Source organism: Aspergillus pseudotamarii, assembly GCF_009193445.1.
Source record: "Aspergillus pseudotamarii strain CBS 117625 unplaced genomic scaffold BDV38scaffold_8, whole genome shotgun sequence".
Classification (NCBI taxonomy): Eukaryota; Fungi; Ascomycota; class Eurotiomycetes; order Eurotiales; family Aspergillaceae; genus Aspergillus; species Aspergillus pseudotamarii.
Window position 1 is genome coordinate 490,264 of NW_022475022.1, and position 16,815 is coordinate 507,078.

The following is a 16,815-nucleotide window of genomic DNA, read 5'->3' on the forward strand; positions in this document are numbered from 1 at the left end:
TGCCAGAGCTTGAGCTCTCCTTCAGTCACCATGTCACAAAAGCACCCCGAGTCTCCTCCCTTTTTTGACTTCATTGTGACCCCAGAGACCACACAAACCCCCCCAAAACAAGACTGTGGAGTTCGGACGACAACGGTAAGCTCAAATTCATTGCCCAAAAACGCGAAACAAGAAAGGAGAGACGGGCTCAATATCGAGCAATTGTAATAACACGACTTATCCTTACAGTCACCTGCTATTAAAAATGCCCCTCTCCCCGCTGACGGCGCTGGAAATGACTCATGGTCCAATCTCCTTCTCTTTTCCCTATTGATCGGTGTGCCGTGGTTTATATCCTACCAATTGGGCGGTGGACTCTACTTTACAGTTTTCATTGCAGTATGCACCGCGATCCCCATCCTCATGGCTTTCTGGACGATCCTCTCCTCCATGTCCCCCCGTATGAACGAGAAGGCTAAGCTTCCGGGTCGGCCTGTGGAATACTATCTCAATTTCCACAAAGAGAGCGATCGGGCCCGGTACAACGGCAAGAAGAAGATCCCCATTGAGGTCTTCTACGAGAAGTATTTCCGTGGTGAGGTGGAGTTCAACAATGGAGATTGTCTGGAGAACCTCGAGTACCGCCACGATTGGGCTAGTTTCAGCTTCTCATGGGGCGTATTTAAGCATTTCCTGTTTGGCTTTGTTCCTGAACTCATCGTTCACTCTCGCTCTCAAGGTACAGATAAATCCCTTGTATATCAATTTCATGGCTTTTCCTTGAACGAGAGGTCAATCACATGGGATGTCCAGCTAACGCATGAATAGACGAGGAACAGGTGAGCGGCAACTACGATCGCGGCGACGACTTCTATGCATGGTTTCTAGGGCCCCGCATGATTTATACCTCTGGACTTATTGGCGATATCAACAAGGAAGAATCCCTCGAACAGCTTCAGGACAACAAACTTACCGTAGTCTGCGAGAAGATCGATTTGCAACCGGGTGACACCATGCTAGATATCGGCTGTGGCTGGGGAACCCTAGCTACCTTTGCCAGTGTTCACTACAAGGCCCATGTCACCGGTATCACTTTGGGTCGCAACCAGACAAAATGGGGCAATACCACCCTTCGCAACGCTGGTATCCCTGAATCTCAAAGCAAAATTCATCGTCTGGATTACCGTGACTCTCCTCGGGTCCCAGGAGGATACAAAAAGATTACTAGTCTTGAAATGTCGGAACATGTGGGCGTTCGCCATTTCCGCGGCTTTTTGAAACAGGTTCATGATATGTTAGATGATGACGGTGTCTTCTATTTGCAATACTCCGGTCTTCGGAAATACTGGCAGTATGAGGACTTGATTTGGGGCTTGTTTATGAACAAATACGTTTTCCCTGGAGCAGACGCAAGCACGCCCCTCGGATGGGTCATTGATCAACTTGAGGGAACGGGCTTCGAAATCAAGGGTGTTGACACGGTCGGTGTTCATTACTCTGCTACCCTTTGGCGGTGGTATCGCAATTGGGTTGCCAACCGTGAACATGTGGAGGCTAAGTACGGCCCGAAGTGGTATCGGGTAAGTATTTGCTTTGTCTTTGCTTTCTTAATTTTTTTTTTTTCTGATCAATTTTAGACCTGGGAGTGGTTCCTTTCCTGGGCCACTATCGTCTCTCGCCAGGGAGGTGCAACATGCTACCAGATCGTCCTGGTTAAGAACATCAATTCTACCCACCGGGTGGATGGTATCCCCAGTCAGTTTGGAATTTCCGGTGCTATTAGATCGGCGATTGAGAAGCTTGGAAAGATGCCCAGTGCATTTATTCCTTAATCTGCTGTCTGGAAATAGTACAACTGCTAGGTGGTTCCTCGCCTTGGATATTCGCCTGGGACATGAATAGAAGAAGGTTGGTACGCGGTGATGTATGACGCATTGATGGGAGTATAACTGTTATTTGATAATGAAGCTGAGTCTTAATAACGACGCTGTACTTTTGTCATGTACTATCACTCTAGAAAGCTATGACAATATGTTGTTTCCCGAAATCAAAAGTGCAATCTCCTAATGGCTACACTAGGAATGATCTTTAAGTGCTTTCTGTCGTTGTCGCTGGTCAAGGTCGGCGAATACCGACGGAACTATCAAACGTTCACCTCAATTCTTTCACAATGATGAATCTTAGATAATGTTGATAAGTATTGCGTCGAACAGGGTCGGCACTCACATTTTAGCTTAATCCTGCCTGATTAAATCAGAAAATGTCCCCATTAATGTAGCCGCTTAGGGTAGTAGAGGGTAGCTTCGCCCTCATCGCTACAGTTGGGGTAGTAAGGAATGGTCTTGCTCTCCTTGCCCTGTGCATACAACAGTTTACTAACAGTACATGCAACTGGAATACATCAAGGAGCACCCACGCCATGTCTTCTACACTGATGCAGGACAATATGGAAGGTTCTTTTTCTTGTTATGAGCACTGATAAGGACAGGCGCAGCAAAGCCAACTCTAGGAGAGAGGAGAAAGGAAAAGGAAGGGAAAGAAGGGGGGATTTATGTACTCCGGCGAACTTCCAGCGGAGCCTGGACGCCTGAAGCCAATTCTAATTTGCCCTGAAAAGGTAACCCAAAAGCTCTAGGTCATTAGGAATACGCAACCGACTAATTCATTCACAGCTAGCATGCTAATATACTTTTGGATGGCACATCTGAAAGCAAAATAATCGACCTAGTCATTCGAAGACTAAATTCCCATTCTTGCTCAATCTTAAACATGGTACCGACGCTCTTCCTCATCAACAATAGCCCTTATGTAGCAAGTGCCTCAACAACCTCCTTAGCACCTCGATCTCCCGACCTCACTGCACCCTCCATATACCCCTTCCAATGCAATGCAGTCTCCGTCCCCACAAAATGCACGCTTCCAAACGGCTTCCTCACGGCATCCTTACCAGCCCGAGAAATCACACCAGGCGGTGTACCCGGCTCAGGCCCGCCCTGGAAAAAGTCCTGCTTGGTCCACTCATACTCGAGCACATTGATGGGCTCAGGGACCTGCATCCTTTCTCCGGATGGTAGGTCGGTGTTCTCAAGCGCGGAGCGGAGCTGTTCCCACGCTGTCCGACGTCTTTCGTCCTGCGAGAGCTGGGACCATTCACGTCCACGGCGTCCCACTGTAAAGCAGGCGATAGACCACTGCTCGTCATCGGGGAAGCTGTTGTCCATGGTGAAAGTGAAGGGTCCTGTCTGTGATTGAATGGCGCCGGTGAGGCCGGCGGTTCGCCAGAAGGGTTTGTCAAAGACGAAGATGATTTTGCTGTAGTAGCCTAATTTATTTTCTCTTGCCAGAAGCTGTTTGTATTCAGGGAGGGGTGGGTCAAATGTAATCTTCTTGTAGAGAGGAGTTGCAACGGACAGGATGACTTTCTTTGCGTGGAAGGTCGTGTTGTTTGCTGTGTGGACGGTACAGGTTCCTGTGGCTGGGTACTGTTTAATTTCGGTTACTGGACTTGAGAGGTAGATAGAACCTGGCTTTAGTTCCGCCGCCATGTTCTGGGAGATGATTTGGTTGCCTTTTAGATTGGTGTTAGCATCGTAGGAATCATGTACAGTATATGGCGGGTGTGCTCGATTCCTTACCCTGTCGGACACGGAGCTGCTGTCCTCCATCTTTACCGTCCGATGTTATAGCCTCGAATCCGGTCCCGGCCTTCATAGAGTGCAAGAAAGCCAGCAAACTCATATCCTTGGCTTCCACGCCAATTAGAGATTGGATGATGGTATCGAAGAGACCCGCAATCAACTCAGATTGGAAAGCCTGGATGCAGTATTCCTGCAGACTGATGCTGTCCAACTCCTTCGCGTTGGGTCCTGAACCGGGGTCTTCCACATTGACGTTAGTAACGAGCTCATTGAAATGCGCCAGCACTTGAGACAATGCTTCCTTCTCTTCCTCGCTCACCTAGAAACACGTGTATACTGATTAGTACTGAGCAGCCACATATACTTGCCGAAGAACCGGGGGGGGATCCTACTGGAAGTTCACCATGTTTAAACAAAACACAGCCCTCTGGGCTTTGGAAGATATCATGGCCTGGGATAGCTTGGGTCTCCACTTGCAGTCCATACTTCTGGACCAGTTTATAAATCTCGCTTTGCGTGGTGTCATTGATCCAAGCGGCGCCGACATCGTTGACACCGGGGCCACTTTGCTTGGACGGCACGGTCAATGTCTTACCCCCTACGCGATCAATAGCTTCAACAACTGCATAGGAGAGCCCGGCTGCCTGCACACCCAAAGCGGCCCGTAGCCCGCTGAGTCCAGCGCCGATGACTACCACGTCAACGGACTTAGGAGAACCGATAGGTGACTGAGAAGCCATTCTGATAATATCCGGATAGTATGATGCGTATAGAAAAGAATGAGCAGATTTCAACAGTACGACCATCAGTCAACAGCATCAACATTGACTTTATATACGTCTAGTCCAACTGACGTAGGCTACCCAAATAGGAAAGACATGCGCCGAAGGCGATAAGATAGCGCGATAAGGATAAACGAGCTTATCGATAAGATCGGGTCCCGCGGCTTCCTTCCTATCACAGCACACCACGACAGGAAGATCTACATATTAGAGGTCTAGGCAATTGATCAGCAGGCTGTATTCATTCAGCACGTTGATGACAAAACAAAAAATTGAGAGCTGGACCATTCTGTTTAGAAATGCTAAAAGGAGATACAGTTGCCTCGAAGACTCGGTTACTGCGGGCTGCATAAAGGCAGCACGTGATGACAAAGCAGGATACCATTGAGACGTTTTCAAGCGCCATGCAGCCCTGAGATCTTACTTCTGCCATCTAAGGTGAAAGTGATGCCTTCCAATATATATCCTCGTCATTTACCTACAAAAGGAAACTCTCTGGATCGTGCGCGGCTGCAGCTCTCTGTCAATGGGAGGTTGCAGCTCGTAAACATCTGACGCGAGCTCATAAGGGTTATAACGCAAATCTTAGTAAGGAATCCATGAAGATGAGATAGAATTCCCTCAGAATGTTGATCCGAGGTGGGTGTTGTGTTTTGTTGGAGAGTGAACAAGTACTTCTGAGCAGCTGCTGTGATGGAATCATTGCGATTGGCCTATCCTTGAGCACATATGGTGAATGAGGTTCAGTGGGCGGCTTTGTTCATACCCTTCGCAGCTATCAGCATATATTAGAAACATGTTGAAGCAACCTTCGTTGTATATTGTCCCCCTTTGTGTGAGGGTATCTTTGTATAAGGATGTTTCGAGCATCACCACAGCTTCAAGCAGCAATTTTGCATCCTGACCCGGTAGTAAAGATTGAGTAAGGCTCACCGCAGGCGTGTTGCTTGCCGCGTAGAAGAACCATATTAGCTCTATGTGAGCCCGTGTTACCATCACGGCGACAAGTCCGAGATCGAGCTCTGTGGGTATATAAAGCCCAAGGTGGCCAATTGTATTGGGGTATGTATTAATATTAACTATGTTACACTGTAAATATACTCGTCAGATAGCGTCGATATCCATCATAACCTTCGCGTCACACGTGTTCATCCACCAGGATAATACCCTTAGCCCAAACCTTACATAGATCATAATGCTCAGCATATTCATTCCCGAAGGCAACAATAGCCGGATGCACGATAATCAAAGCATGCTTGCCATCTAATTTTGCATCGTTCCCGTGTTGACGATGAAGGGCGTGGGCACTCATTACCGGGTGCTCTGCCCGAAAGACAGGGAGCTCATCCAGACAGTAACACCTCATGAAGGATCGTTGCGTCCACAGGGAGATGGCCAATTCGCCAGCCGTGTGGTAAAGCTGATAGAGTTCCTGGTTACGCTGGATCGCCCACGAATCACTTCGGTCTCGGAAGAGTAACTGAACAGGACCAGCGAGGAATTCAACCGCCAGCTCACTAGTAATAGCTTCCACCTTCGCACGCAATAGTGCATTGTGCACAGAGTTCGGGGGAGGTGTGGCCAGAAGCCGGAGAGTTTGCGAACGCCAGATGTGGGCTTCTTCCTTGTTGACTACGTTTGATTAGAATTCAGTAGGCAGTTTCCCTGGTAGCTCAAGGGACATACCATCTAGCATGGATGCGTATAAATAAGATAATGTTTGGGCCGAGTGCGCCGTTGAGGGTTCTTTAGACTCTCCGAAGGCAAAGAAGGGGTTGGCGAAGATGGATCCAAAGATATCCTTGGCCAGCAGAGCCTGCATAAGAAGGGCTGGGATGTTATTTGCCATCGTTGGCACTTTCTTGATTAGTGTCCTCCAATCCACTGGCGCGCAATATCCACTCAACCGTTCCAGGATGGCGTCCTTCTCCTCGATCGGCAAGCTATCGAGCGCACGTATCTCACCGACACTATAATTTTCTGCCCATTGTCGCATTGCTGCCTCCAGACTCGACAGCTCTTCGCGTATTTGCCGGCTGCTTTTGGTGACCCAAGAGCCGCTCCGTGCAGAGCGAACTTGCGCCTGCAGTCGTTTTCGATCATTATCCAACTCGGTAATGCCTCTCGCCAAAGCGACGATATGGCTCTCCATTTGCTTCACTTTACCGTCACGCGGTCGAGGATTCTGGGCGGGTTCGATCTTGGCTGACGAATGGAGACCTTCCGGGTCCCCTAGCTCGGTGGGATTGCGCTCTGGGTGCTCGTCCATCATCTGGCTCGGTTTCATGGGCGGCGAACCCCCCGATTTTGACTTATTTTTTCGATGCGTTGCGTGCTCCGAATTGGACTCGGAATCTTGCTCGGAACGGGGACCTTGACTCTGATTAAATGTGCGCTGTTCCACTCGAGTCAGGACCGTGCGACCGGGCGTAAACAGAGTTTATACATACCGCTACGAAACCGCATCCCAGGAGAGATTTTTTCGTATGGATACGCGTGGCCGACCTTGCGATCATCCCCCGTCCGCTTCCATGCTCCTTGTGAGCGTGTTCGGCGTCGTAGTCATGGCTGGACTGTTTCTAAGGCGGAAAGAACGTTGCGATCAGCATTTTCCGTGTTTCCGAGCAACCATACGGGTTCGGCCTACCTTTTCACCGGCTTCCATGTGCTCTCTCTTATCGACTGTGTGCTGAGCCATATTCTGCGATCTGCGATCATATAATGCGCTGAGTTTTGAGATCAATGTGACGAGAGAAAGATTGGGGGTGGGGGGGGAAGTGCTCTCTCATCAGCATGGAAATCCTGGAGAAAAGCGACATCCGTTGGGATGTCGTCATTGGTCGCCCCAAAAGGGGGGGGAAAGGAATCAGGGGAGAGACGAAGAATGGTCGGCGCATCATCGGCCTAGTTCGGGGTCTGTGGACGACTAAAAACAAAGGACAGGCTTTTAGGAGCAGCAGGGCGTCACCAGTCATAGCCGGCGTGTTTTATTCGGCGGCAATGTAGCACAGTGAAGGTAATAATTCTATAACACTAATGGGTGGGGACCAGGATCACAAAGTGGCCCGAAGATCAGTTCTGTCGCCGTTAGGGCAGCTTATTCGGGCCTATCAGTCTGGCCAGCTGCACCGTCAGCCGGTCGAGGCCAATGAATGGTCCAGTCTGCACAAGGTTTCTGCTCCCTGTCCATTTTTGGTGACTCTTGAGCTGACGAGGGCGCAGGAATCGAAGGAATCACATCCAGCGATCCAACTGGAGTTGGACAATTGCCAAGTCGGTGCGTCCAGGTTGTATGTAATCAAGAAAAGAAGAGTTCAAAAGTGGAAACAGAAAAATATCCGATGTTTTGCGAGTCAGGCACGCTAAACCCGTTGCGGGAGGTCTCGCGTCAATCCTCCCGCCATGACTTCGGCGGCAACTGCCGACCATGGACAACTTTAACGTCTAGACTGCAGAGAACTTGTTGTTTTTTTTTTTTTTTTTTTTTTTTTTTTTTTTTTTTTTTTTTTGTTTTTTTTTTTTTTTTATAGGGAGTAGCTTCTGGCGCTTATTGCCCTCTCGCTGTACCTTTTTCGATCTAGCATGGTTCTAAAGGAATTCGATCAGACGCATGGTCATCCACGCCATGTCCTATTATATATAAACAGCGCGTGATACCTATACGATCTCCGACATAGGATATAGTATTTATAATCAACTTCGGTCACCGGGTCCCTTGAATATTGTGCCAACCATAAAGTAAATCATGTGAGCATACGCCGCACTCGATTGATGCACATGTAGAAGCCTCAACCCTTTTCAGGGTTTGATTCTGGTTGTAGTTTTGACCTCTCCTCGAGTCCTGTTTACTGGAAATATATCGAACGAATATATACCAATTTTCAATTTCCCGCACTTAAAAAAGTAGACCGAGTATTTTTAGATTAACTATTGTCAATTAAGAGAATATTAATATTATACCTATGGCGCATGAATGTGGCGGTGTTATAGAGCACAATGTAATGCCTGAGGCAGGAATAATTTCTAGTGAAGAGCTGTTATTTAGCCTTTTTTTTGTCTACTGTCAAGAACAGTACCTACTACCCACAGCCCCTAACCCGCATCTTCTTAACTAATTCTATGTACTACTCCGAAGTATATTAATCACGTCCTTAACAACCACATAGTTTGATTCGAATATTCTCATGGCTATTAGTATCAATACCTTCAACGGTAAACCCTCAATGTGGCCGGAATCAGAATTGCAGTCCATGTTCAGGCGATTATGTGAGACTTGAAGATACCACGGCAGACCGGGGAGGTCAACATTGGTCCATAGCTCTATCAGCTACAATGAGTAAACATAGATAGATACAAACCTAGGCGGAGCGACCCAGCTTGCATATGTGCACAGCCTACTACCCAATCTGCTCACGGTGCAGATATGATTTAGTCTTGGTGCCTGTTCAGTAACAAACTGCATAGACACCTTTCTGTTCACTGATCTATACCTAGGAAATTTACTCCGTAGTATACGGGATATAAGTGAGTAAAGTGGTCCCCACAGTACGTCATGAATAAGACCAATACTTCTCCATGGGTGAGCCGCCGCCTCCGCGGGGACATCAACACGCTAATGCGAGGTGAGCCTCTAACGCAATGCACTGATCTACGATCGCAAGAGTCGCCGCAATCACCTCGCTTGTTATCTGTCAATGTCGATAAGGAGTCAGTCATAGGTACACTTGCCTAAATGGAGTGTTGTTGAAGTCCAGCGAGGTTCATTTTTTTTTTCTTTTTCTTGTAAACGACTTCATACGGATCTAAGTGAAGCCAATCTTACGTAGGTGCCCTCAGTGTATCTGGGGGAGTGCTACCTCGGCCCAGGACATGTGGGAGGCAAGCTACTATGATAGGGTGTGAAAGGCTGTTAGTGGGTTTGCGAAACAGTTCGTTGAGTCAAGGTATTCGGTTCAATTTTCTTTTTTCTTATGGCAGGCTTAAGAATAGAAAACGATAGACACAAAAAAGTTATGGTCACTGAATATGGCGTTGGATAGCCTCATATAATTACTGGAGTAGGAAGCGGTATAGGACTGGCCACAGTGATCTTGTTCATTCTACGGAGTACCAAAGTTCCATTCGCACTCTACCACAGTATGGACTTTACAGTTAATTAACTCCCAGACAAGATTATCATCCCCAATGTTTACTATCATTCCTTTGTCTTTCGCAATTGTTGAATTTTATGTTCCATAGAGGGAAGATGATCTCACAGGACACTGACCAACCACGCCCCTAGACAACCGAATCCAGAACAGTAAGTATCGAACATGAATAAACCAAAATACCCGAGGTATAAATGACTCTACAAATACAAATCCAAGAGAGCCCTTCCTACAGTAACGTCGACGCCGAACAATCGATCCCGTGCGTCCTACAAATGACACCCTGTGAGGAACGTAGTATTGTTCTTCACTGCGGGTTAAGGATTGTGGGGATTGAGTTTGATCTATTTATATAACTATAGTATTCTTGTACTATCACTCAAACTGGGGCCGGGGCAACTTGGGCCGTTAATAAGGTTCTCATTTCTTTGTCTCAACCAAGACTCCGTAGCCGTCAGTTAGGAACAAGGACGAAAGCATAATCGGCCAAGCAACGGGGCAAGCCTCAAGGGTTGCCGAACAAAGAACCTGAAACTACTAGTTATGGATCTGAGTCTATGGATAATTTCGATTTTCTTGTTATGGTTCTTCGTCCACTTTTGTGGCTAAGCTGGAACTTCATGCATTGGGTGAACAAAGGATGGGAGTTGAATAAGGTGTAACTGAGTGACTGGAGGCGATACATGGTGTTATCCAAATAGCAATGACATCGAGGATCGTAAAGACAGGTACAGTCGCGGAAACTGTTGTTTTGCATATAGATATTCTTCACTCTACGTCTGTATGTTATGGCATCGTGCTATATGCAGTGCATATCATAATCTTGTTGGTCACGATGTATGCACTCAGAGTGGGCCTGAGCTATGCTTTACCTTGGTAGATCCATTAGTGTGGCCATCTATTGCCCTGCCCAGGCCGCCACGGGGCAAGGAGTCCCACCGTGAGATAGTGTATAGTTAATACTGGTCAAGAAGGTTTGGCTGGTCTGAATGCACCCGTCAACCAGTGAATTATTGTACGGTCATCTGGCAGATGCTATCAAGGGAATAGCCCTAAACTGTGGGGAGGCATTCCAAATGTATTGGCTCAATCAACGTAAAAGTGGATACAATTGTCAATCAACCCCAGAGAAGGTGACCCCGGAAAGCCTCTCGTTCTTTCACTGACATCATTCGGCCAAAGTACTCTCTAGATGCAGGTTATAAAGCCTCCATCATGCCCCGTTGAGTTGTCCCCTTTCTGTACAACTCATCCTCTTAATTGGGATCTATTCCACAGCGCCATTTTTCTTCAACAGCTTATGACACCTTACGTTCTCACGAGCTTCTCACGATGAAAGCCTCAACTATCCTTCTCTGTGTCTTCGCCGCTTTCGGGGCCGCCACTGAGGGCGATCCCACAGTGGTTGACAACAGTCCTACACCCACTCAAGGTTAGTGTCTCCCAGTTCCAGTACACGTATACTTGACACAATGCTATGGGCCCTGCCCCTTCTTCCGTCCACAATGACTTACCCCGATTATAGCCCAGCGCACAGTCGCCCCTACACATCCTATCAAATTCTCCGACCTCACCCAGGAGGAGGCGCAATTTGTCTTCCAGTACATGAGAGAGCATCTACACCCACCATTCCCGGGTACAGAAATGCCCGGAGGTTGGAAGTGGCCCGCGAAGCGCGACGGTCCCTCTCAGCCTGGGAGCGAATTTGACCCTGAGCTGTCGAAGCTCATCCACACAATCGAAACCTTGCCCAGGCCCCAAGGAAAGCTCAACCATTACATTGGGGTAAAATTGGAAGACAAGGACCACTCGAATGAGGATGAGGACGACAGCACTGATGTTGAGGGCACCTCTCCTGCTACCCCCCTCGAGAGGAGGAAGCAAAACCCCTGCAAGCGTGGATGCAGAGCTGATTTTCATTGCTGCCCTGGCGACAGGTGCTTCTATGGAGTTTGCCTGGGCCCTCAGAAGCCGCCTCGTGATGCCAAGCGTGAGATCTACGAACGGTATGCACCTGCGGATGAGACGACGAAGTCAGAAGAGGATGATGAGAATGTGGATGGTACCCGTTTTGAAGGCGAACGGGACAACCGATGCGCTCGTCACTGTGAGAACGACAGCACCTGTTGCAAGAGCGATAAATGCGTAATGGGTGTTTGCTTGGGTGCTGGCCAATTTCCCTGAGTTGCAAAGGCCTAGTTTCTGACATGACGAACATAACGAGGTGGTGGATAGTCTGCTTGTGCTGGAGAAGGATGACTGGAAACAGGGACTCTGTTGCTTGCCGGCAAGAATAGGAAATCTCTTTAGTGCATTTCATCATTTTTTGATTCTTCTTGAACCCAGAGAATGTCATCATTATTCTATCTTTAACTCTGTAGAATTGTTGGACTGCCAGCCTTTACAATGCGTGGAAAAGATTAATCTACGTTGGAAACAGAGACTAGGTATGCGTCGTAGCTGAGCTCCGAAAGAAAAGTGATATACGGGCTAATCTTTAGAAAAAGGTGGCTGTATTTCGATTCAAGATATGTCTCTACATTAAAGGACATATCGACTACCAAAAGTTCTATGGTTAGTGAAGTAGAAAACGAATCGGAGGGAGCACATACAAGGAAAGGTTTTCACGATCCGTCAAGTCCAGTTGGTTCTTGTCCACCAGACGGGCGTGTTTGGTACCATCACTGTCGACCTCTTCAACCACACCCGTGTCTTCGACGAGTGCTTCACTCTGCAACAGATCACGGCGCTTATTTTCCCTCGAGAGGTACCATCGCAGATATATAATGATGAGTGATGGTAGGATGCAGGCGACCTTTAACAGTAAGTATGTAACTTAATGAAATGCTGATTCAAAGACTTACAACTAATATAATGGTCCAAGTGGGATAATACCGCGGCTATCATTTGCTTCATTAGCCAAAAATAAAAGTAGCGCACAGCAGGATCAGAGTCACTTCTGCATACCTTCCATCGCGGCTGGAATAGCTGTGGTGAGAGGATATTTCCTAGTCCATATCCAATATGATACATGGCTATCACAGTGGTCTTCTTAGTATGTCCAGCAGATGCGTTAGCAGCCCAGATCATGACAACTGCATATGGAATGCCGACAGTTGAGCGGATCCATATCCCTGTGATTAGGCCCCATCGATTAGACCAGGGTAAACTTAGCAGCAGGATGCTAGATATCGCTCCAGGAATGTATGCGACGAGGGAAATCCAAGCCCTGCAGTTCTAGTAAGTCCCCGTTAGCCTGGTCGAAGGTGGTTAACTGGTCTCCATTCTCTGGCCAAACCTACTGTTGTCTTCGCTAGAACCACTGCCGCTGAGGTAAGCGAGAAGAAACTGACTATCCCAGTTACACATCCCAGTAGAGTAGTCTGAAGTACAGTGAACCCAAATGAGTTAATGATTAGTGAGTATTGGTTGGTCATTCCGTTGGCCATTTCCTGAGACCAGGCATGTAGGAAGAACAGCCATGACTTTGGATCTTTAACTGCCTCGATAAATCTAAGGAATATCAGTTCCTGAGCAAGACTGACGCTATCTATGTCAATGTCAAGGTTACAGTGGTATCGTACTGGTACTTCTTGAAATGCTTCTGCTCGATTCCCGAATGGTTATCCTTTATCCGAAGGATTGCCTGAGCGCGCTCTTCTGGGGAAAGGAAGCTGGCACACAGAGGATTGTCAGGGAAGAAGAGCCATACTGCCAATCCAAACACAACGGTCACTCCACCAGTGATAACTGCAAATAGATAAGTGTCTAGATCGATTGCTTGCTCATCATGTGAGGGACATACCCATAAACCATTTCCATGGGGCAAAGGTTCCGGTCTTGATCCATAGAACTCCATAAGACAGTAGACCAGACGTGATAGGACTTGCGTTTCCAATCGACCACATGATGGGCATTAGAACGGCCTGCTCCTGATACGTGAAGAACATAGACAAGATCAACAGAAAAGCAGGTACGATAGATGCCTCTGCTACGCCTAGAAAGAAACGAACGACGAACAAGGTGGCGAAGCTATTGCATGGTATATGAAGGAGCGTAATACCTCCCCTGATAAAGTTAGCAAAATTTCAATGAGGAAAATAAGAGAATAGCTGGTTTTTACCACACGACAAGATTTCCTGCCAGCCATTTGGCGACAGGGAAGCGTTGTAGGGCCCAGTTTTGTGGCCACTCCGCAAGAAGGTAACCAAAGTAGAAGATTGACGATAGCCAATTGTACTGAGTCGAATTGAGATGTGCATCATCCATAATGCCGAGGATGGCTGAGTTTCCCAGCTACAGAAAGGACGGATGTCAAACATTGCTGGTACAATTCTGTAAGGGGATACGTACCGTCTGCTTGTCGACATACATGATATGATACCCTAAGCAAAGAAAGGGCAAGATCCGCCATAAACATTTGTTCCTAATTTTTAATGCCTCCTCTGGGGTTGGGTCTGCCACAGAAACTTTTGAAAAGAGCTTATAGCTCTCATCAGCATATCGTTGACTGAGCTTTGGTGGCTGAGCAGCATCGTTGACGGTGCGGACTGACTCTGAGGCCGTTGTTTTCGACATTGCCGCTTCAAAATCGAGTAACCGGTCGATTGTGTCAATGAAAGCTGGGCTACTTTTGGAACTCTGGCGATGGGGTGGCTTTTGTTCTACATATCGCGATGTATACGAATACTCCAGCAGGATAGACTATCCTCTGCCCAGACATGAAGGGCTTGCGGAACTCGCCCGAATCCTTGCAGGCTTTGGCTTAGACTCCGGATAAGCTGTGAACTAAATGTTTCAAGCCAATCAGACTGACACGTTGGCAAAGCACACGATTCGCTCTATTGGCGTCATATCACGCAAAGTTCGGCAATGAATAGCAAACCACGGCGCCGCTATCGGCCAACGAGTTTATTCCACAACATGATCAAATGCACCAACCGTTCTTCTAATTTGTATTGGGTCTAGTAACGGCTATCAAGATGCGGGGATGGGCAAGTCGGGGCGAATCCCGCTAACTTAGTGCCTTACTCACAGCCTTGCATGATATATGCACGGCTTGCGTGCTTTCACTCCTATATAACGATTGCAAACATCAGATAAGGACTACTGCCGAAAGTACTTGTCCTTGGCTTTTACTTATAGGTACAACCCCGATGTAAAGCTGTATAAAAAGCAACGATCTCCTGCATGTCGTTGTCGTATTCTATCACCTGTAGGGATCACATACAACAAAATGTCGCAACCGGTAAAAGTTATGATTGCCGGAGCTGGAATTGCTGGCCTCTCCGTAGCTGTCGCATTAAGACGTCTTCCGTATATTGAGGTTGAATTGTTTGAACAAGCGACCGAGCTTCGAGAAATCGGCGCCAGCATTGCCATAAGCCCCAATGTAAGACTGCAATCGCAAAGTTGTTACTCAACTGACAATGGTGTTCAAGGGCCTTCGCTCACTCGAGAAGCTCGGTGTACTAAATGCTCTCGACGAAGATGTTGCGTTTCGTGGTCCTTCTGCTATTCCTATGATTTACAGGTAGCGGGCCCGGGTTACGTTTCTACCATACCAAATGCTCAGCGAAACTTACGATATCAATTCAATTAGACATTGGAAGACAAATGAAGTTATACACCAGGACTACTTCGATAATGTTACCGTCCGTCGCCATGAAACAGCAAGATTCCATCGTGGACATTTGCATGCAGCACTCCTGGAACATGTCCCCTCGGAACGTATTCATCTCAGCAAAACGGTGGTTTCCGCGGAAGCATCTCACGACAAAGTAACACTTCACTTTGTGGACGGAACATCCGCGCAAGGCGATATTTTAATCGGCGCGGATGGAATCCATTCGGTATGTACATTCGTCATGTGGAATATCTAGCCAAAGGCAGGTAGCTCATAGTAGACTAGAAGGTGAGGAAATCGTTCGTCCCTGACCATCAATTGTTTTCCACCGGAAAGGTCTTTCTACGATCAACATTCGACGCATCTCTTGTGGCACACATTCGGGATCTTCCGTTAGATTCCACGCATTGGGTAGGCATATATCGTGCAACATATCAGGTTCGTAGAGCTTACCAGATTGAAACAGTGGGGGCCAAAGGAGAACTTTTTCGCCTCTCGACTTGGTATCGGCCCGTTATCCTGACTAGTTTCAAAAGATGTAGCTTACCATGCGGCAGGGAAGAACCAGTATACCACTGTCGGTAATTTCGATATACCAGTAAGCACGGACGGGAGGGTCAGGAATGTACAATGGGATGACGAGGAAAGCGTTGAAGTACTGCGACAGCGCTACAAGGTATTTGCCTCTAGGATCTTAGAAGGAAATGGTTGCTAACGAGCAATTATTACTAACCAGGATTGGAATCCCTTGGTCAAAGCCTTAGTAGATGCAACGCCCTACACGCGCATTTATCCGAATCACGCGGGTCAGCCTCTCTCAACTTGGGTGCTTGACTCACGAGTGACCTTGGTCGGTGATGCGGCGCATACTCACGGTGGTGCCTTCGCCGCGGGAGGCTCGCTAGCCATTGACGACGCTTATGCACTGTTTCTTGCCTTTCGACATGTTTTGGGCTCGTCCCGAGCTCAGAAGCCAAAGGCATATGAGGTCAGAGATGCGCTCGCCTTGTACGATGAGACGCGGCGTCCGCATACTGAAAGGCTCTTGAAAATTGTTCTCCACGGTATCGGAGCCCAGGCAACAAACACAGACTCCGACGAGATTTTAGTAGAAAGAGTTCGGAACAAACCAAACACAATATGGCTTTCAGAGCACGATGTGGAGAAAGCATTTCAACGCATCTTACAAAACAGATCTACGACTGAGGATAATTCGGTAGAGCAAGCTACAATAAGTAAGCTCTAAAATGTTTGTGGTATGAGATGGGTATTCTGTGGTTGTTTTAGTAGCGATCAGGTATCTGCCGGAACTTGCTGACTACCGACTATAGTCATAGGTCACTCAATAGACAAATACTATTCTTGTTACCAATTAGACTAAGATAAGCCACTGTCAAGCCGGTACTCAATAATACAGGCACACGTCGAGTGGCTGGAGCACACGTCTATAGGGTAGGAAGTTGACATTGAAACCTGCCATACACCCTTCGGAAACTAATCACTGTCGCCGTCCAATTAAGGAGGGGTATTTATAACAACCAAGCCGAAAATCGGGTCCAGTGATGGTGAGCCCTAGTGCCGATGGCATCATAGGATACCTCAATGTCACAATTCCCCATTGCGGGTGGCTCGACCGCGCCTCA

General features: G+C 47.6%; 6 protein-coding genes across 6 annotated transcripts; 3 read left to right on the forward strand and 3 right to left on the reverse strand.

The window, feature by feature from the left end:
* Window positions 1-30: 30 nt before the first annotated feature.
* BDV38DRAFT_268618 (S-adenosyl-L-methionine-dependent methyltransferase) lies at window positions 31-1,811 on the forward strand (the record flags this gene model as incomplete). Its single annotated transcript, XM_032056809.1, has 4 exons — window positions 31-135; window positions 229-718; window positions 808-1,559; window positions 1,617-1,811. The coding sequence occupies 4 exons, from the start codon at window positions 31-33 to the stop codon at window positions 1,809-1,811; spliced, it is 1,542 nt and encodes a 513-aa protein (XP_031917445.1).
* Window positions 1,812-2,783: 972 nt separating this feature from the next.
* BDV38DRAFT_268619 (flavin monoamine oxidase family protein) lies at window positions 2,784-4,357 on the reverse strand (the record flags this gene model as incomplete). Its single annotated transcript, XM_032056810.1, has 3 exons — window positions 2,784-3,547; window positions 3,615-3,936; window positions 4,010-4,357. The coding sequence occupies 3 exons, from the start codon at window positions 4,355-4,357 to the stop codon at window positions 2,784-2,786; spliced, it is 1,434 nt and encodes a 477-aa protein (XP_031917446.1).
* Window positions 4,358-4,965: 608 nt separating this feature from the next.
* BDV38DRAFT_296891 (uncharacterized protein) lies at window positions 4,966-7,097 on the reverse strand (the record flags this gene model as incomplete). Its single annotated transcript, XM_032063032.1, has 3 exons — window positions 4,966-6,031; window positions 6,086-6,794; window positions 7,047-7,097. The coding sequence occupies 3 exons, from the start codon at window positions 7,095-7,097 to the stop codon at window positions 5,538-5,540; spliced, it is 1,254 nt and encodes a 417-aa protein (XP_031917447.1). The 3' UTR covers window positions 4,966-5,537.
* Window positions 7,098-10,878: 3,781 nt separating this feature from the next.
* On the forward strand, window positions 10,879-11,730 carry BDV38DRAFT_279283 (uncharacterized protein; the record flags this gene model as incomplete). The annotated part of the gene is made up of 2 exons (XM_032058975.1): window positions 10,879-10,978; window positions 11,072-11,730. The coding sequence occupies 2 exons, from the start codon at window positions 10,879-10,881 to the stop codon at window positions 11,728-11,730; spliced, it is 759 nt and encodes a 252-aa protein (XP_031917448.1).
* A 357-nt stretch (window positions 11,731-12,087) lies between these two features.
* Window positions 12,088-14,124, reverse strand: BDV38DRAFT_279284 (major facilitator superfamily domain-containing protein; the record flags this gene model as incomplete). Its single annotated transcript, XM_032058976.1, has 9 exons — window positions 12,088-12,103; window positions 12,159-12,361; window positions 12,411-12,446; window positions 12,514-12,783; window positions 12,849-13,059; window positions 13,131-13,296; window positions 13,352-13,614; window positions 13,670-13,842; window positions 13,900-14,124. The coding sequence occupies 9 exons, from the start codon at window positions 14,122-14,124 to the stop codon at window positions 12,088-12,090; spliced, it is 1,563 nt and encodes a 520-aa protein (XP_031917449.1).
* A 658-nt stretch (window positions 14,125-14,782) lies between these two features.
* On the forward strand, window positions 14,783-16,418 carry BDV38DRAFT_279285 (uncharacterized protein; the record flags this gene model as incomplete). Its single annotated transcript, XM_032058977.1, has 7 exons — window positions 14,783-14,938; window positions 14,988-15,079; window positions 15,149-15,398; window positions 15,458-15,583; window positions 15,639-15,675; window positions 15,730-15,848; window positions 15,909-16,418. The coding sequence occupies 7 exons, from the start codon at window positions 14,783-14,785 to the stop codon at window positions 16,416-16,418; spliced, it is 1,290 nt and encodes a 429-aa protein (XP_031917450.1).
* Between the last annotated feature and the right edge of the window lie 397 nt (window positions 16,419-16,815).